Here is a 13274-nt window from a genome sequence, read left to right on the forward strand (position 1 = left end):
GAACCGCTGGCTTCAAAAGCCTGCCAATCACAACAGTCCTTTGTGTGTGAGGATGATTGTTTTGTGCATGTGTAATAACTGAGGAAACTGGAGGTGGCTAATACGAGGGCTATCCACAAAGTACATTACGTTTTGGAATTAAAAATAAAGTATTGGAATTTTTTAAAAATTGTATACATATGAAAGCCACACTTAAATACTACTTTTCTACAGAGTTGCCATTTAAATTAAGGCACTTATCGTAGTGGTGGACGAGCTTGGAACTTCCTTAGTCATAAAATTCGGCCGCCTGCACCTTCAACCACATAATGACTGTCTTTTGGGACAGAAAAAGTGTGATTTTTGTGGATTTCCTGGAAAGAGGCACTACAATAAACTCTCAAAGGTATTGCCAAACTCTGCACAACCTCAGAACAGCAATACAAAACAAGCGCAGGAGAAAGTTGGGCTCAAAGATCTTGCTGATTCACGACAACGCCCGGGCCCACACGGCAAATGCCACTCATGAAGTTCTCGAATCTTCTAAGTGGGAGATGTTTCCTCATCCACCATACAGTCCCGACCTGGCACAGAGCAACTTCCACTTATTCCCAGCAATGAAGATGTGGTTGGCTATGCAGCATTTTAATGACGACGCACAGCTTCAAGAAGAGGTAACCACGTAGTTGAAGGGGCAGGCGGCCGAATTTTACGACGAAGGAATTTCCAAGCTCGTCCATCGCTACAATAAGTGCCTTAATTTAAATGCCAACTATGTAGAAAAGTAGTATTCAAGTGTGGCTTTCATCTGTATATAATAAAAAAATTCCCATTCTTTATTTATTTTTAATTCCAAAATGTAATGTACTTTGTGGATAGCCCTCGTATTAACCATTTTAAGTTCGTACAAATTTAATACATCTCTCAAGTTTCTAATTTCCTGAAATGTATCTTAATTTTTTTTGGTACAATGTGTTTCTATTTACCCATAACATCCCAGAAATACCATAACAATATCAATACATTTGATTTTGTGTATTACCATTGACACAGATTTCCTCATAATCACGTAGCAGCTGTTGCCTGTCCGTCTTGCCATTCACAAGTAATGGGATGTTATCAATGATTAAAACCTGTGAAAATAACAGTTGCATCTTAAAAAAAATATGCAAAAAGAAACACTAATAAGAAAATTGAGATCATTAACAATAACACTGCTTTGGAGAATTTGCTGCAAATTACTAAAAGTAGAATCAAAATGAAAGTAGGTAAGTGAAGCTTGCTTTTACCTCTGGCATCATATATGGAGCAAGATAACCGTTTAGTGTGTCCTTAATTTCACTTGCAGTCAATGGATTTTCTTCACTGACTGTTACAAATGCTAGAAGGGCCTGGAACAAGGAGACACTAATTTACTTAGTTTTCTAATTCATTATTAAATTAACACAGATTTACATTTTAGGATACCTTCAGTTTTCCATAAAAAATCATCTATCCAAGTTGCGTATCATTAGCTGCCAAAGGAAAGACCCTTTACAGTGACAAACAATATTGCTTGACTCATTGAATATTATACAGTAAACAGACTTTTCACCAGTTCCAGTTGTTTGTAACAGATGGTGAGAAGAGGTAACTAGTAACTTCTCCCCATGAAATTTTGTCAGTTTATTTTGAGATAAGACCTGTCTTAGCCTCTCCAGTGGATTGAAACTTCATCCATACTAAAAATGGAAGCTGATTGCGAGTGCTCTCATGCATATACCTTCCACGTACATTCATGGGACAACTGCGAAATACTTCTGCCCAAATATGGACTAATGCCAGTCAGAAAGGAGGATTATAATATGGCATGAAGTTTAATTAATACGTTTACATGCAGAAGGTGAGACAATATGAAGAGCCGAGAGAGAGAGAGAGAGAGAGAGAGAAGAAAATCTCTACAGCTTCATTCTTTCCTACATAAATATTCATACAAGGCTACATGAAGTTTGAAACAAATAACAAATGGTGTAACTATTTCATAGTAACTAGAAGTGTATGTAAATTGTTGCAGAAGCTAGAGACATAATCGCATTATGACTGGTTGTTTTAGTAAGGAGGATTCTTTTGTTACCTACCTGATTAAGTTCTCCAGGTTTATAACATAATACAATGCCTTTATCTACTCCTGGAACAGAATTGACTGCTTTCTCAACCTCAGAAATGTCAACTCTGTGTCCTCTGACTTTTATTTGGGAATCTGTTCTTCCTTCATAGATGAGCACACCTTTAATGACTCTCGCATAGTCTCCAGTTCGATAGAGACGAGAATAATCTAAACAATGGAAAACTATTATTAGTGTCATCAAGTGTGCAAACATTGCAATATTTACATTATACATCAGCATAATTTAAAAAAAATAAATTGTTGTATGACTACCTCACACCATCCAAAGGTACTGAATGATAAGACATTTTGTCATTTATTGAGACAGTGAAGTATGGGGCATCGGCATTAGGGTACATAGTAGAAAATTCAGGGCATATAACAAACAACAGGTCATGTTTTGTAATGTGGTGTAGTATAAAAATAAGTATTAATTACATTCATTCAATTTTTATGAGTGTTCAAATTAGATCTCCATAGTAATCCTCTGTTTTTGGCATCAACTCCAGTCTCTTTTCCGATGTTGAATGATTATCTTCTTTGATGTATCTCATACCTGTCATTTTGGCATTTGAATGATGATGGAAAAGAAGATCCATAGTACAATCTACTGCAATGAAACAAGTTCAGAAGACAGATTTCAATCAGACTTTGCTTTGTCATTTCCTCTCTCTAAGTATGATCACTGATTGATTGGGTAGGTGGACGACTTTTCCATTTACTAACTTAACCAACCTCTAAGGTTTTTTTGTCAATTTAGTTTGCAAAAGTTTGCCATTTTGGCTTTGTTCAGTTTTTTCATTGATGATATTACTCTTACTTTTAAGAAGTCAATACACCAACCACAATATAACGCAAATTATTGTCACAGGCACTCGTTTAATTCAACTGACTCTCCCCGTTTACCACTGGTAAACGGAAACATTCCAGTTTTATGATGGAAAGATCGAAAGTACAGAGAAAGTACAGGCTAATGGAATATGGAGAGGGTGTATGTGTCACAAAATACAAAAAATTCAAACCCACTGAGACAGAAATCGAAGCTGCATGTGAGACTGTTTGAGCAAGTCTATCAGAGGTGACATAAAATTACGACTGGATCCTTCTATCAAGCACCTGACTCACTGTCTGATCTAACAAAACAATTTGGAAAAAAAAAACACCAATTCTCTAGCACATAATTCCTCAATCATACACATGCTGTAATCATCAGAGGAGACTTTAGTTATTGAACAATCAACTGAGATTATGGTAATTAGTTTCGTTAGTCGTAGGTGCGACACAGTATCCTGCTAAACATTACTAAATGCCTTTTCTGAAAACTACCTTGATCAGACAGTTTGAAACCCCATTCATGATGGAGTTATATTGCATCCAATGACAATAATTAGACCTGAACGTCGAGGATGTCGACAATGACGCCACTATCAGCGAGAATGAAGCAGTTGGAGCAAGAATGAAGGGTAAGTAAAAGGATATAAATTTTGTATGTTCCGTAAAGTAGATAAAGAGGCAGTAGTGTCACATGTCAATGAGGAAACTTAGCTCAGGACGGACGCGTGATGGGACCATGATTTTAACAATTTTTTACCATGTACTGGATAGATATTTAGTAGAGAAGTTCACGATGGGTTGGATTTCCCATGTTGTACAGTCACTAAAGAAACAAATTACTGCAAAATAGATTTAAAACAAAACGTACAGCTACAAATTGGGAGATGCCGAATGGATCGCATTTGGCTGTCACAGTGGAGTGTATGAAGCTTTCGATGATTACTGTAGCAGTATATTATTGAATAACTAAACAGAAAGAAAACCTGGTTGTATGTAAAGGCTGTTAATGCCACCAAAGCCAGTGTCCGGACGCTCATGGACGAGACAGGAATTTAAATTGAGGACATCAAAGAGAAAATAGAACTGCCTCACATTCTTTTGATGCGTTCCTTTACAATGGAAATCTCTTACGTATTGCCTCGTTTTAAGATGAGTGACAAGTGACAGTTCCTGCAGCATTGAGAAACAGCTCGAATCTTAAAATTGTCCAAAACTCCAGCGTCTGATGGATATAATTCCTGTCAGATTCTATACTGAGTGACAGCGGCTGAATTAACCGTACTGTAATATGTCAAAGATCCCTTTAACAAACGAAAAATGTGCGCAGTGGCTAGGAGAAAGAACAGATCGCACCGATCTACTGAAAGGGCAGCAGAAATGTTCTTCGAAACTACCTTCCAATATTCTTGACATCCATTTGTTGTAAAAATCTTAGAACTTTAGCTGTGGCTTTAATTTAATGAGTAGAGACCGGATTACATGCATTATAAAAACCTTAAAATATGCATGAAAAATGCTTAACAATGCATGAAATTTATCGAAATATGGAAGATCAAATAAAAAAAACGTGGTAGTTACTGCATGCATTACACCTTAGGGTCGAACCTGTGCATATCAGCTACGAGGAAGAGCGCCAGCCAAACGAAAATTTAGAACGCTGATATTTTCTGAATACTTTCTGGTAGAGTTTTGGAAAGGGGGCATTTCTGAGATTTTCTAAAAATTTGCAAAATGGGGACGCATAAAGTTTACAAAAATGTTTCTTTTTGCTATTGTTTTCGGCAACAAGCGAATGGGATGCGCGTGTGTCGCAGCGCGAAACAATCGATACGTACAGCATAACTTCGAGATAGATTGCGCGCAGAGGAGCATGCTCAAAAACTCCGTAATATTTTATTTAAAAAATACAATCATGAATTTTTTGAACTGCATTAACTTTTAATTAGTACTACTGGACCAAAGCATCGTTTACAATTTATTTTACAGTTTTCTACCATTGCAAATAAACAACCAAGTACTGTTGCAAATCTTCGGTAGTATGATTGGGTCTTCGATCAAGTTTCTATAAACAGAAAAGGATCTTTCTACATCAACTGAGGTAACTGGGCCGTATTTGAATTAGTGTGTATGTTGGCACCTACTGTTTCTGATAATAGTTCACCCATCCCATTAATAAAACTATCAATTTTGCACAAGGGCTCAAAGCCTGGGTTATTGTTTCAGACGTTTTCAAACTTTTCTTTTATGTTTTCTTGGGAGTACCTCCGGCAATGACGAGTTCATAAGAAAAACTTTATTCATTAATTGAATAGATTCATTCAACGCCAAACCTCGAGTTTCAACCTTGTCAATCCTTGCAGTTATATGGGAAAAATGTGTGTTGCTCACAGCAGTGTCTTTTTAAATTCTGGAATCATTACAAGCTTCCTTGCAGTGGCAAATTGCCAAAGCCCCGGCAGCATCGAAATCATTTACTACTCCCCCAATGGCCTCGAAATGTTCATTTTAACACAACATAGCTTCGACCCACGTACCCCAAGAGTTACGGTACCACTGGTTCGGGAAGAAAAGGCACATTTGGTAGTTTTTCTTTGTAGATCTTGACACGAGTAGGAGCGTTTAGACACACTTTCTTTGTGGATGAAATCAGTTTATTTACACGCACAAACGTGGAACGTACTTCAGCAAGGCGATGTAATCCATGAGCAAAGCACGTCACATAAATCAAATTGGGATAAAGTACTCTGGGGGCTTTTTCTGCTTTGATCACACAGGGAGCAGCATCTGAAATAAATACAAACACCCTTTCATCTGCTAAAGATTCTGGAAATATTTTTTCTAATACCCTCATTGACAAATCTGGCGGTCGTAGAATGATTTCCTTTTAAGTTCTTTGCAGGCCGCTAAATAGGAAGAAGGCACTTTTAAAGCACCAACAATTAAATTTGCATTGTAACGGCTACAAGAATCTAATTTCGTCAACTGAAACCCAGATAATGCTGCCCTTGAGTTCATCGCGAATTTCTTCCAGAACATTTAGGTAAATTATCAGTGTGTAATTTTTACGCGACGTTGATTCATCTGGTATATTTTGATATAAGCAATATTTGCATAGCCTTTGAGGATAGGGTTTGCAAGTTTTTGAAGAGGAATATTGCTTGCAATGAATGCTTCAAATAGCTCCATGTTACACAGACTTTTTCTGGTTACATTTAGACTAACCCCTGCTACTGGAACTTACTGTAGTCAGAAGTTTTCGTGGTCCTTTCTTCTGCATTCTTCCGATATGAAAACCTGTCTTGACACGCTGGTGTATTTGAAACCTTTTTTGCACGAAACGTCTTTCTCGCAAACTCGACAGTATAAAACAATTTCGTCATATGTAAATGTTCCAGGATGATCAGCTATCCACGAAACTACGTTTCTTTTTTTGGGCGGCATAGCGTACAACACGTTACACACTACACGTCGTGAACACGTTCAACTGTGTACAAGTAAATAGAAAGCTAAACAATGGACATGCTAGTAAAAGCTTGGTGAGTAATTTAATTGTTGCCGACGCGAACGGCATGACGAGGGAGGGGATTAACCAGACCCCGGGTTAGGAGCATGGCTGCTCCTGCTCGACTTTAATAATTTCGTTAGGCAGTAGCCACTGTTAGGGATCGCACGCAGTTCTGGGTTGCTATCAATCTGTGACATCCTCACTAGATCGAGCTAGAAACCGCCCGTCTGAATTTTTAAAATATTGTAAACATAGAACGAAAATATGCATCGTCACTGGTTTTTAGTTAAAATATGCAGTAACCGGTGAAATTTGCAAATACATATAATCTGATCTCTAGTAATGAGGTATTGTGAACAGAATGACCTCAATACCGACCAACCATCGATTCTTGAAACATCAATCGTGTGAAACCCAACTCTCTCTCGTTTCTCACATGACATCCAGAAAGCCATGAATGAATGCATTGTTTCTTATCTTCTGAAAGGTATTTGACTAAGTATCGCATCTATGCTTATCAAAAGTACGATCTTATGGGATACCGAGCGGATTTGTAACTGGATTGATTTTTTGGTTAGGAGAACACAGGATGTTATCTTTGAGAGAAGCAGGTGTAGAAGTAACTTCAAGTTCTGGACCAGCTAAGTGTGTTTGGCTCCTTGCTGTTCAAGTTCATGCAGGAAACACTACTAACAACATAAAACTTTTCGTAGATGATGGAACTATCTATAATGAAATAATATCTGAGGAAAGCAACATAAATATTCAGTCTAATTCTGATTCTATTTTGGCGTAGCGCAAAGATCGGCAACTTGCTTTAAATTTTAAGAAGTGCAAATGTCTTACTTCACAAGACGAAAAAACGTATTTTTCTGTGACTACAATATACATGAGTTACAGTTGGAATCTGTCAACTCATACAAATGCCAGTGTGTAACAGTTTGTAGGGACATGAGATTGCTCAGTCATTGGTAAAACAGGTGACAGACTTAGGTTCACTAGTAAAACAGTAGGAAAACTATCAGTCTGTAAAGGAGACTGCATGCAAAATACTTGTACGACCCATATCGAACAGGACTGATGGGGATTTGAACGTATACGAAGGAGGGCAGCAAGAATGGGCGCAGGTTTGCTTAACCGATGGTAGACGAAGATGCTGATAGAACTGAACAGTCATGATCGTTATGACAGACGGGAACTATGCCACGGAAACCTATTCAGAAAGTTTCTAGAACTAACTAGAAGCGACGAATCTAGGAAAATACTACAAACCCCTACATATCGCTCCCACAGGGATCACGAAGACAATATTTATCACAGCAAGCGCAGAAGCATTTAAGCAATCACCCTGCCCGTAGTCCATACGGGGATGAAATGGAAAAATGTAATAACAGGTGCAGCGGAAAGTACCCTCCGCCATGCACTTCAGTGGTTTGCTGGGTATAGGTGTAGGTCTAGCAAGATCAGTCCACACACGCGCGATTTTTTCCAAGTTTTCCTTAAAGCGTTCCGCTATTACGGCTTTTAGGGCATGAAAGTGAACGGTTGCCACTTTTGATCCTTACTTTCACCCAGATTATTTCGCATTCAGAATCTGTAACGAATACAATAGATACTGTCGAGCTCTTTACGGCAACAAACAACTTTTAACGAATATTTTCCAGTTCGAATTCAAGATTTATCTGCTACGCGCAACCAGTTTCAGCAAGCTTTCTGTTCTCATTACCACGTAGGCATTTTGTCACTGACAAGCGAAACTAATTCACGGACTTTACTACAGTCAGTGAAATTCGATTCAGTTTTTCGGTCATATTGGCCGACACGACACGAAAGATGGACTGTGAGAAACTGACAAGTTTAGTTGAAAGAGTAGTTCGTGGCATTCCGAGGAAGAAAACTACCATAATCGGCATATACTTCGTAATCGACAGAATGAAATCGCAGGTGTATTGGAAAGCACAGGTAGGCAAAAATCATTAGAAATTTTAGGTTTGATTATAACCTCGGAAAGCAATTTGTTCAAGTGACAAGGATCTTGTTGCTCATGATTGAAGTTTCTGTAGTGGATCTTGTTGGGGTGTTGTAGATGGACCCGTCAGAGTGGCCAGGCGGTTCTAGGCGCTTCGGTCGCAGGTTCAAATCCTGCCTCGGGCATGGATGTGTGTGATGTCCTTAGGTTAGTTATGTTTAAGTAGTTCTAAGTTCTAGGGGACTGAAACTCAGCTGTTAAGTCCCGTAGTGATCAGAGCCATTTTTTGTTGTAGATGGACATTACTTGTCTACAAATTGTTACTGCTTACTGGCGTTTTATAGCCAGTAGGCAGATTATTCTATTGCATGAAGTGGTTTGCAAATGTGGTGTACGTACGTGTTTCCACTTAACAGTGCTTTAGGTGTTCACAGTATCTTGTTCCAAACCGTATCCTTCTCACGTACACTGAATGACAGTCGTTGAACGTTAGTTGTCATATGTTTGCACAACTTCACGAAAATTCAGCAAAACAGATTTCGAGTGCTTGCCTAGAGGTGTGAGATTATATTAAAGATGCAATTCTGGCTCAAGTGAATCTAGAAGCGACACCTCGACATTTGACAACTGGCGATTATATCTTTCCCATCATAGGCCCATTCCGCGTTCTGGAAAATACCGTTTCAAGTTTTTGTACGATATGTTGGAGCAAGCGCCCTAAGGCGCATTGTCATATAGTTTATTTTCATTATTAAACATTACACTGTATCTGAAATACTACTGCCACCACAAATCTTACGTCTTCTCTCAGATCCAATGGACAAGTGTTCCAAGAGCAGTGAAGTTTCCAGTGGTAAATCTGAATGTACCTGCTGCCAGTATTACATTAATGTTTGCAGTTTTTAGAATAAAGTGAACTGCTGTGAAACCACAAATCTACTTTCCATTCATTAAATAATATTTGTATACTCTCACAAAGTGCCATCCAATCATCATGTAATAGAAACATCTACTTCCACCAGGTAAATTTACCATTATGTTGCCGTGCGGGCTAGCCGCTTGGTCTTGGGCACCTTGCACGGTTCGCGTGGCTCCCCACTCTGAGGTTAAGAGTCCTCCCTCGGGCATGGATGTGCGTTGTCCTTAGCGTAAGTTGGATTAAGTAGTGTATAAGCCTAGGGACCGATGACTATAGCAGTTTGGTCCCATAGGAACTTACCACCACCACCACCACCACCACCACCACCACCACCACCACCAGGTGCTCATAACCTCATTGGCAAAACCTTCACACACCGAAGTTGCCACTGTAGCATAATAAAAAATACTCTGAACAACTTGTTTTGCAGAGATCCTTTGTGCTGTGTACCATTGAAATTACGTCTTTTCGTAACACTTGGATATTTCGTAAAATACTTGTCTGGTAATTCCAGTAACTGAAGACCGTTAACAGTACTCGAAACAGTCTTTACGAGACATTTATAGCTCACTTGGCATATCTTCAATAGCAAACGCCGCATTGCTGCGCTCTTCTCAAACAGACGTGTCGTGGTGTCCACCCCACACTTGGAGGTTTAAATCTCATCTACTTCATACACAGACTAGATTCTAACCTAACCTAACTGCTTGACTTATCGGGCTACCTCTGGTGACTGCGTCTGAGGAGCGTTGTCGGTGCCGTTGTGAACGCAATCTTACCTTCGCCGCGGTTGCACCTGGCACACTTTATTAGCTGGTACTTATGCGTTTCGTTCACGTAAACGCCCCAAGAGTAACGTTAATAATGGAGCTCCTGGGAAGCTTACACAGTCATTTTCTGTGCTCCATTCGCAATTGGTGGAGCGGGAATACACACAACGGTGAAAAGTACAACTGCCACGCGCTGCACAGTGACGTATAGCACTCAAACGAACAACGCGGTTATCAGCATAGTATTCAAGAATAATATAAAATAAAAACGTATGACTAACCTAAACTAAGCTCCTTCCGAACAGACCATGAAGACCCAACGATACTGACCGACCGCCGTGCCATCCTCAGCCCACAGGCGCCACTGGATGCGGATACGGAGGGTCACGTGGTCAGCACACCGCTCTCCCGGCCCTTGTCAGTTTCCGAGACCGGAGCCGCAACTTTTCAAAGTTTACCTCACAAGGGCTGAGTGCACCCTGCTTGCCAACAGCGCGCGGCAAACCGGATGGTTACCCATTTAAGTACTAGCCCAGGCAGATAGCGCTTAACATCGGTGATCTGGCGGGAACCGGTGTTAAGCCGGCTTTACACACGCAACGAAAGTATCGCCACAAGTCAAGTCGTTCTGGTGTGGCGCTGTGAGCTACAGTTCACACAGGGCGCCACAAATTCTTCGTATTGCGCAATTTTGCAAAATGGCGTCACTTGTCTCAGCTGATAAAACAGCTGTACATATTACTAAATAAGATTTTTGGAAACAATAAATGTAAAATATTACTTACCAAACTGTTTCTCGTCTTTCTTGTCTCGACTACATGTTTTAAGAACCGGTCTGCAGCTTCAAAACAAGCAAGGCTGGGTTTATAAATACCGTCTGTAGACGCACCACTTTTAGGTGATTTCAGTACTTTTTTATGTTCATTCATGTAAGCATTTAGAATGCTTCAAATTTTTAATTTTGTTGTAGCTACATCAATTCTAGGTACATATTCACGCATACTGTTTACTATTTCAATTAATGCAGCATCTATCAAATTTCTGTCTTCGTATGATTCGCTTTTGTGGCGCCAAAGGCATCCTCGTTCTTTATACACCTCCAAGAATCTCTCAATTGTCTCTGTTGACCACTTTTTCGACATATTAATAGCAAACTCACAAACGAAAGCACTATCTGCGAGCGTATACGCACTAGAAAGGTTTGAATCCAGCCGCGAGGCAGCAATCAAACGACATTATTCGATTGTGGAGAAGGCAAAATGGCGCAACAAAGTAGAACCAAGTTCAACTTTTTGTGGCGTGACAAAATTTGTCCTCCTTAAATGGCGCCACCGAAAACTAGGAGTTTACACATGCAACTACTAAGCAACTGCAGATCGCAATTAGCAGTGGCGATACTTTTGTTGCCTGTGTGAACCCGGCTCTACCACTGCTGCCGTTGACTAAGTAGGGCGTATCCAGCTTGGGGAGCAAGGGGGCAGCTGTTCCTCCTCCCCTCCACTATCCTCTCTCGCGCCCAGGAAGAGAAATTCCTTCATAAAGCGAAGACGTAGCCGGCTCCGCCAAAATGACAGACATATCAATTCAGTAAAGCCAGAACATGTAATTGGTACTGTCTACTAGCACGTGAGCCTAGAACTATCTGTCGTGAAATCTCTAAACTGTTTCACCATTCACCGTGAGACTGACACGAATTTGCTCAGATGTCGTGTACGTTCTTGTGGTTAAAGATCCAAGCGACAAAAGCCGCCGCTTGGAGGCGCAAAGTTGAAAGGGTGCCAGACGCGTCACAATTCTTAAGATTTTAGTACGGGACGTATCACAATAAAAGTAGTGGTTGCTTGACGCGTCAAGTTGAAAGAAGGCGCCAAAGGGGTCCAAGTGCAAGATTTGTATACAGTGCGTTTCACAATTAGTAGTGAAAAGTAACACGTGTGAACACGTACGACAGAAAAGAAAAGGGATAGAGAGAGAGAGAGAGAGAGAGAGAGAGAGAGAGAGAGAGAGAGAGAGAGAGAGAGAGAGAGAAAGAGAGAGAGAGAGAGAGAGAGAAAGAGAGAGAGAGAGAGAGAGGGGGGGGGGGAGCACCTAATAATATGTCGCTTGTGTGGAAAAATGTTGTCCAACCGGCGCTGTCTGGTACACGGCAACTCTGCTAACGTGTTACCAGGTCAAGGAAACTAAGAAGACAATGATGCTAGAGATGGGGACGAGTATTCGTTGGCTTTCACCTCGCACGAAGCATACAGGTTACGTAGCTGTAAGAGTATTGCGCTATCCCCGTGTGACGCAATATGTACAAGAGCTCCTCATAAAAGAAACACCCGTCCGTCGGCTTTACATCCTAAGTTTGTTGACACTCAGCATCTATATGTACAGGATTTTTTATATTTGAGGTGCAAACGAAGGGGGGGGGGGGCGAATACAGAACAACGAATCGAAAAAAAGGTTCCTAATAAATGCAAATCCGGAAACCAATCGTTTTCTCGATAAGCCGCACACACAGGCGCAGTCATGCCAATATTAGAACACTTGAACGTGTAACGATGTTTGTTTCGGAGCACCGCAAGTGAGAGACAAATTACACACCTATAAACACCCCTCGTTTGATTTTATCATCTGGTAAATGGTTTCGACAGCAAGTGTGTCGGTCATGGCTTGCCAATACCATGCCCCTCCAGATCATCCTAACTGAGCCCGATGAATTGTGTGTTGGAATATTTAAAAACTTTGGTGTTATGGATGGCTGTCGGTGCATTCGGAACGCACCTGGGAGTTTCGGGCGTGTACGACCATCTATGAGGAGACATTTGGGCTGGCCCACATGTTGCCAACGTGTTTCGAGTACGCTGCAGAAGTTTCGCTTGGGGAGCCCTTACACATCCTCCACAGCCCGATCTCTTCACAGGCGATTTCCATGTTTTTGAAGCCCTGAAGAAAGACATTCTCGGTCGTCTATTTGCTTTTAACTAAGATGTGCACGCCTGGGTACAACCTTGGTTCCATAGGCAAGTTAAAATATTTTTCCACGAAGGCAGATCGTTGTCTCTCACAGAGAATTATGGCGATTACTTTTCAAATAATAAACAGTTTACATACTGTTTTCCATGTGTCTCATTTGACTGCCCCTTATACACAGAATACTATTTGTC

At 40.5% G+C, this 13274-nt stretch overlaps 1 protein-coding gene across 3 annotated transcripts in view; it reads right to left on the reverse strand.

Moving 5' to 3' along the window:
- LOC126356204 (zwittermicin A synthase ZmaJ) overlaps window positions 1-13274 on the reverse strand; it is a 133537-nt gene that overhangs the window by 11482 nt on the left and 108781 nt on the right. For all 3 annotated transcript variants that reach the window (XM_050007011.1, XM_050007009.1, XM_050007010.1), the window contains exons 8-10: window positions 2097-2293; window positions 1269-1370; window positions 1022-1112 (exon numbers count right to left, since the gene is read on the reverse strand). In XM_050007011.1, coding sequence (XP_049862968.1) covers window positions 1022-1112; window positions 1269-1370; window positions 2097-2293 — 390 coding nt within the window. The remainder of the gene's footprint in view (window positions 1-1021; window positions 1113-1268; window positions 1371-2096; window positions 2294-13274) is intronic.

The sequence above is a fragment of the Schistocerca gregaria genome, chromosome 3 (genome assembly GCF_023897955.1).
Source record: "Schistocerca gregaria isolate iqSchGreg1 chromosome 3, iqSchGreg1.2, whole genome shotgun sequence".
Taxonomy (NCBI): domain Eukaryota; kingdom Metazoa; phylum Arthropoda; class Insecta; order Orthoptera; family Acrididae; genus Schistocerca; species Schistocerca gregaria.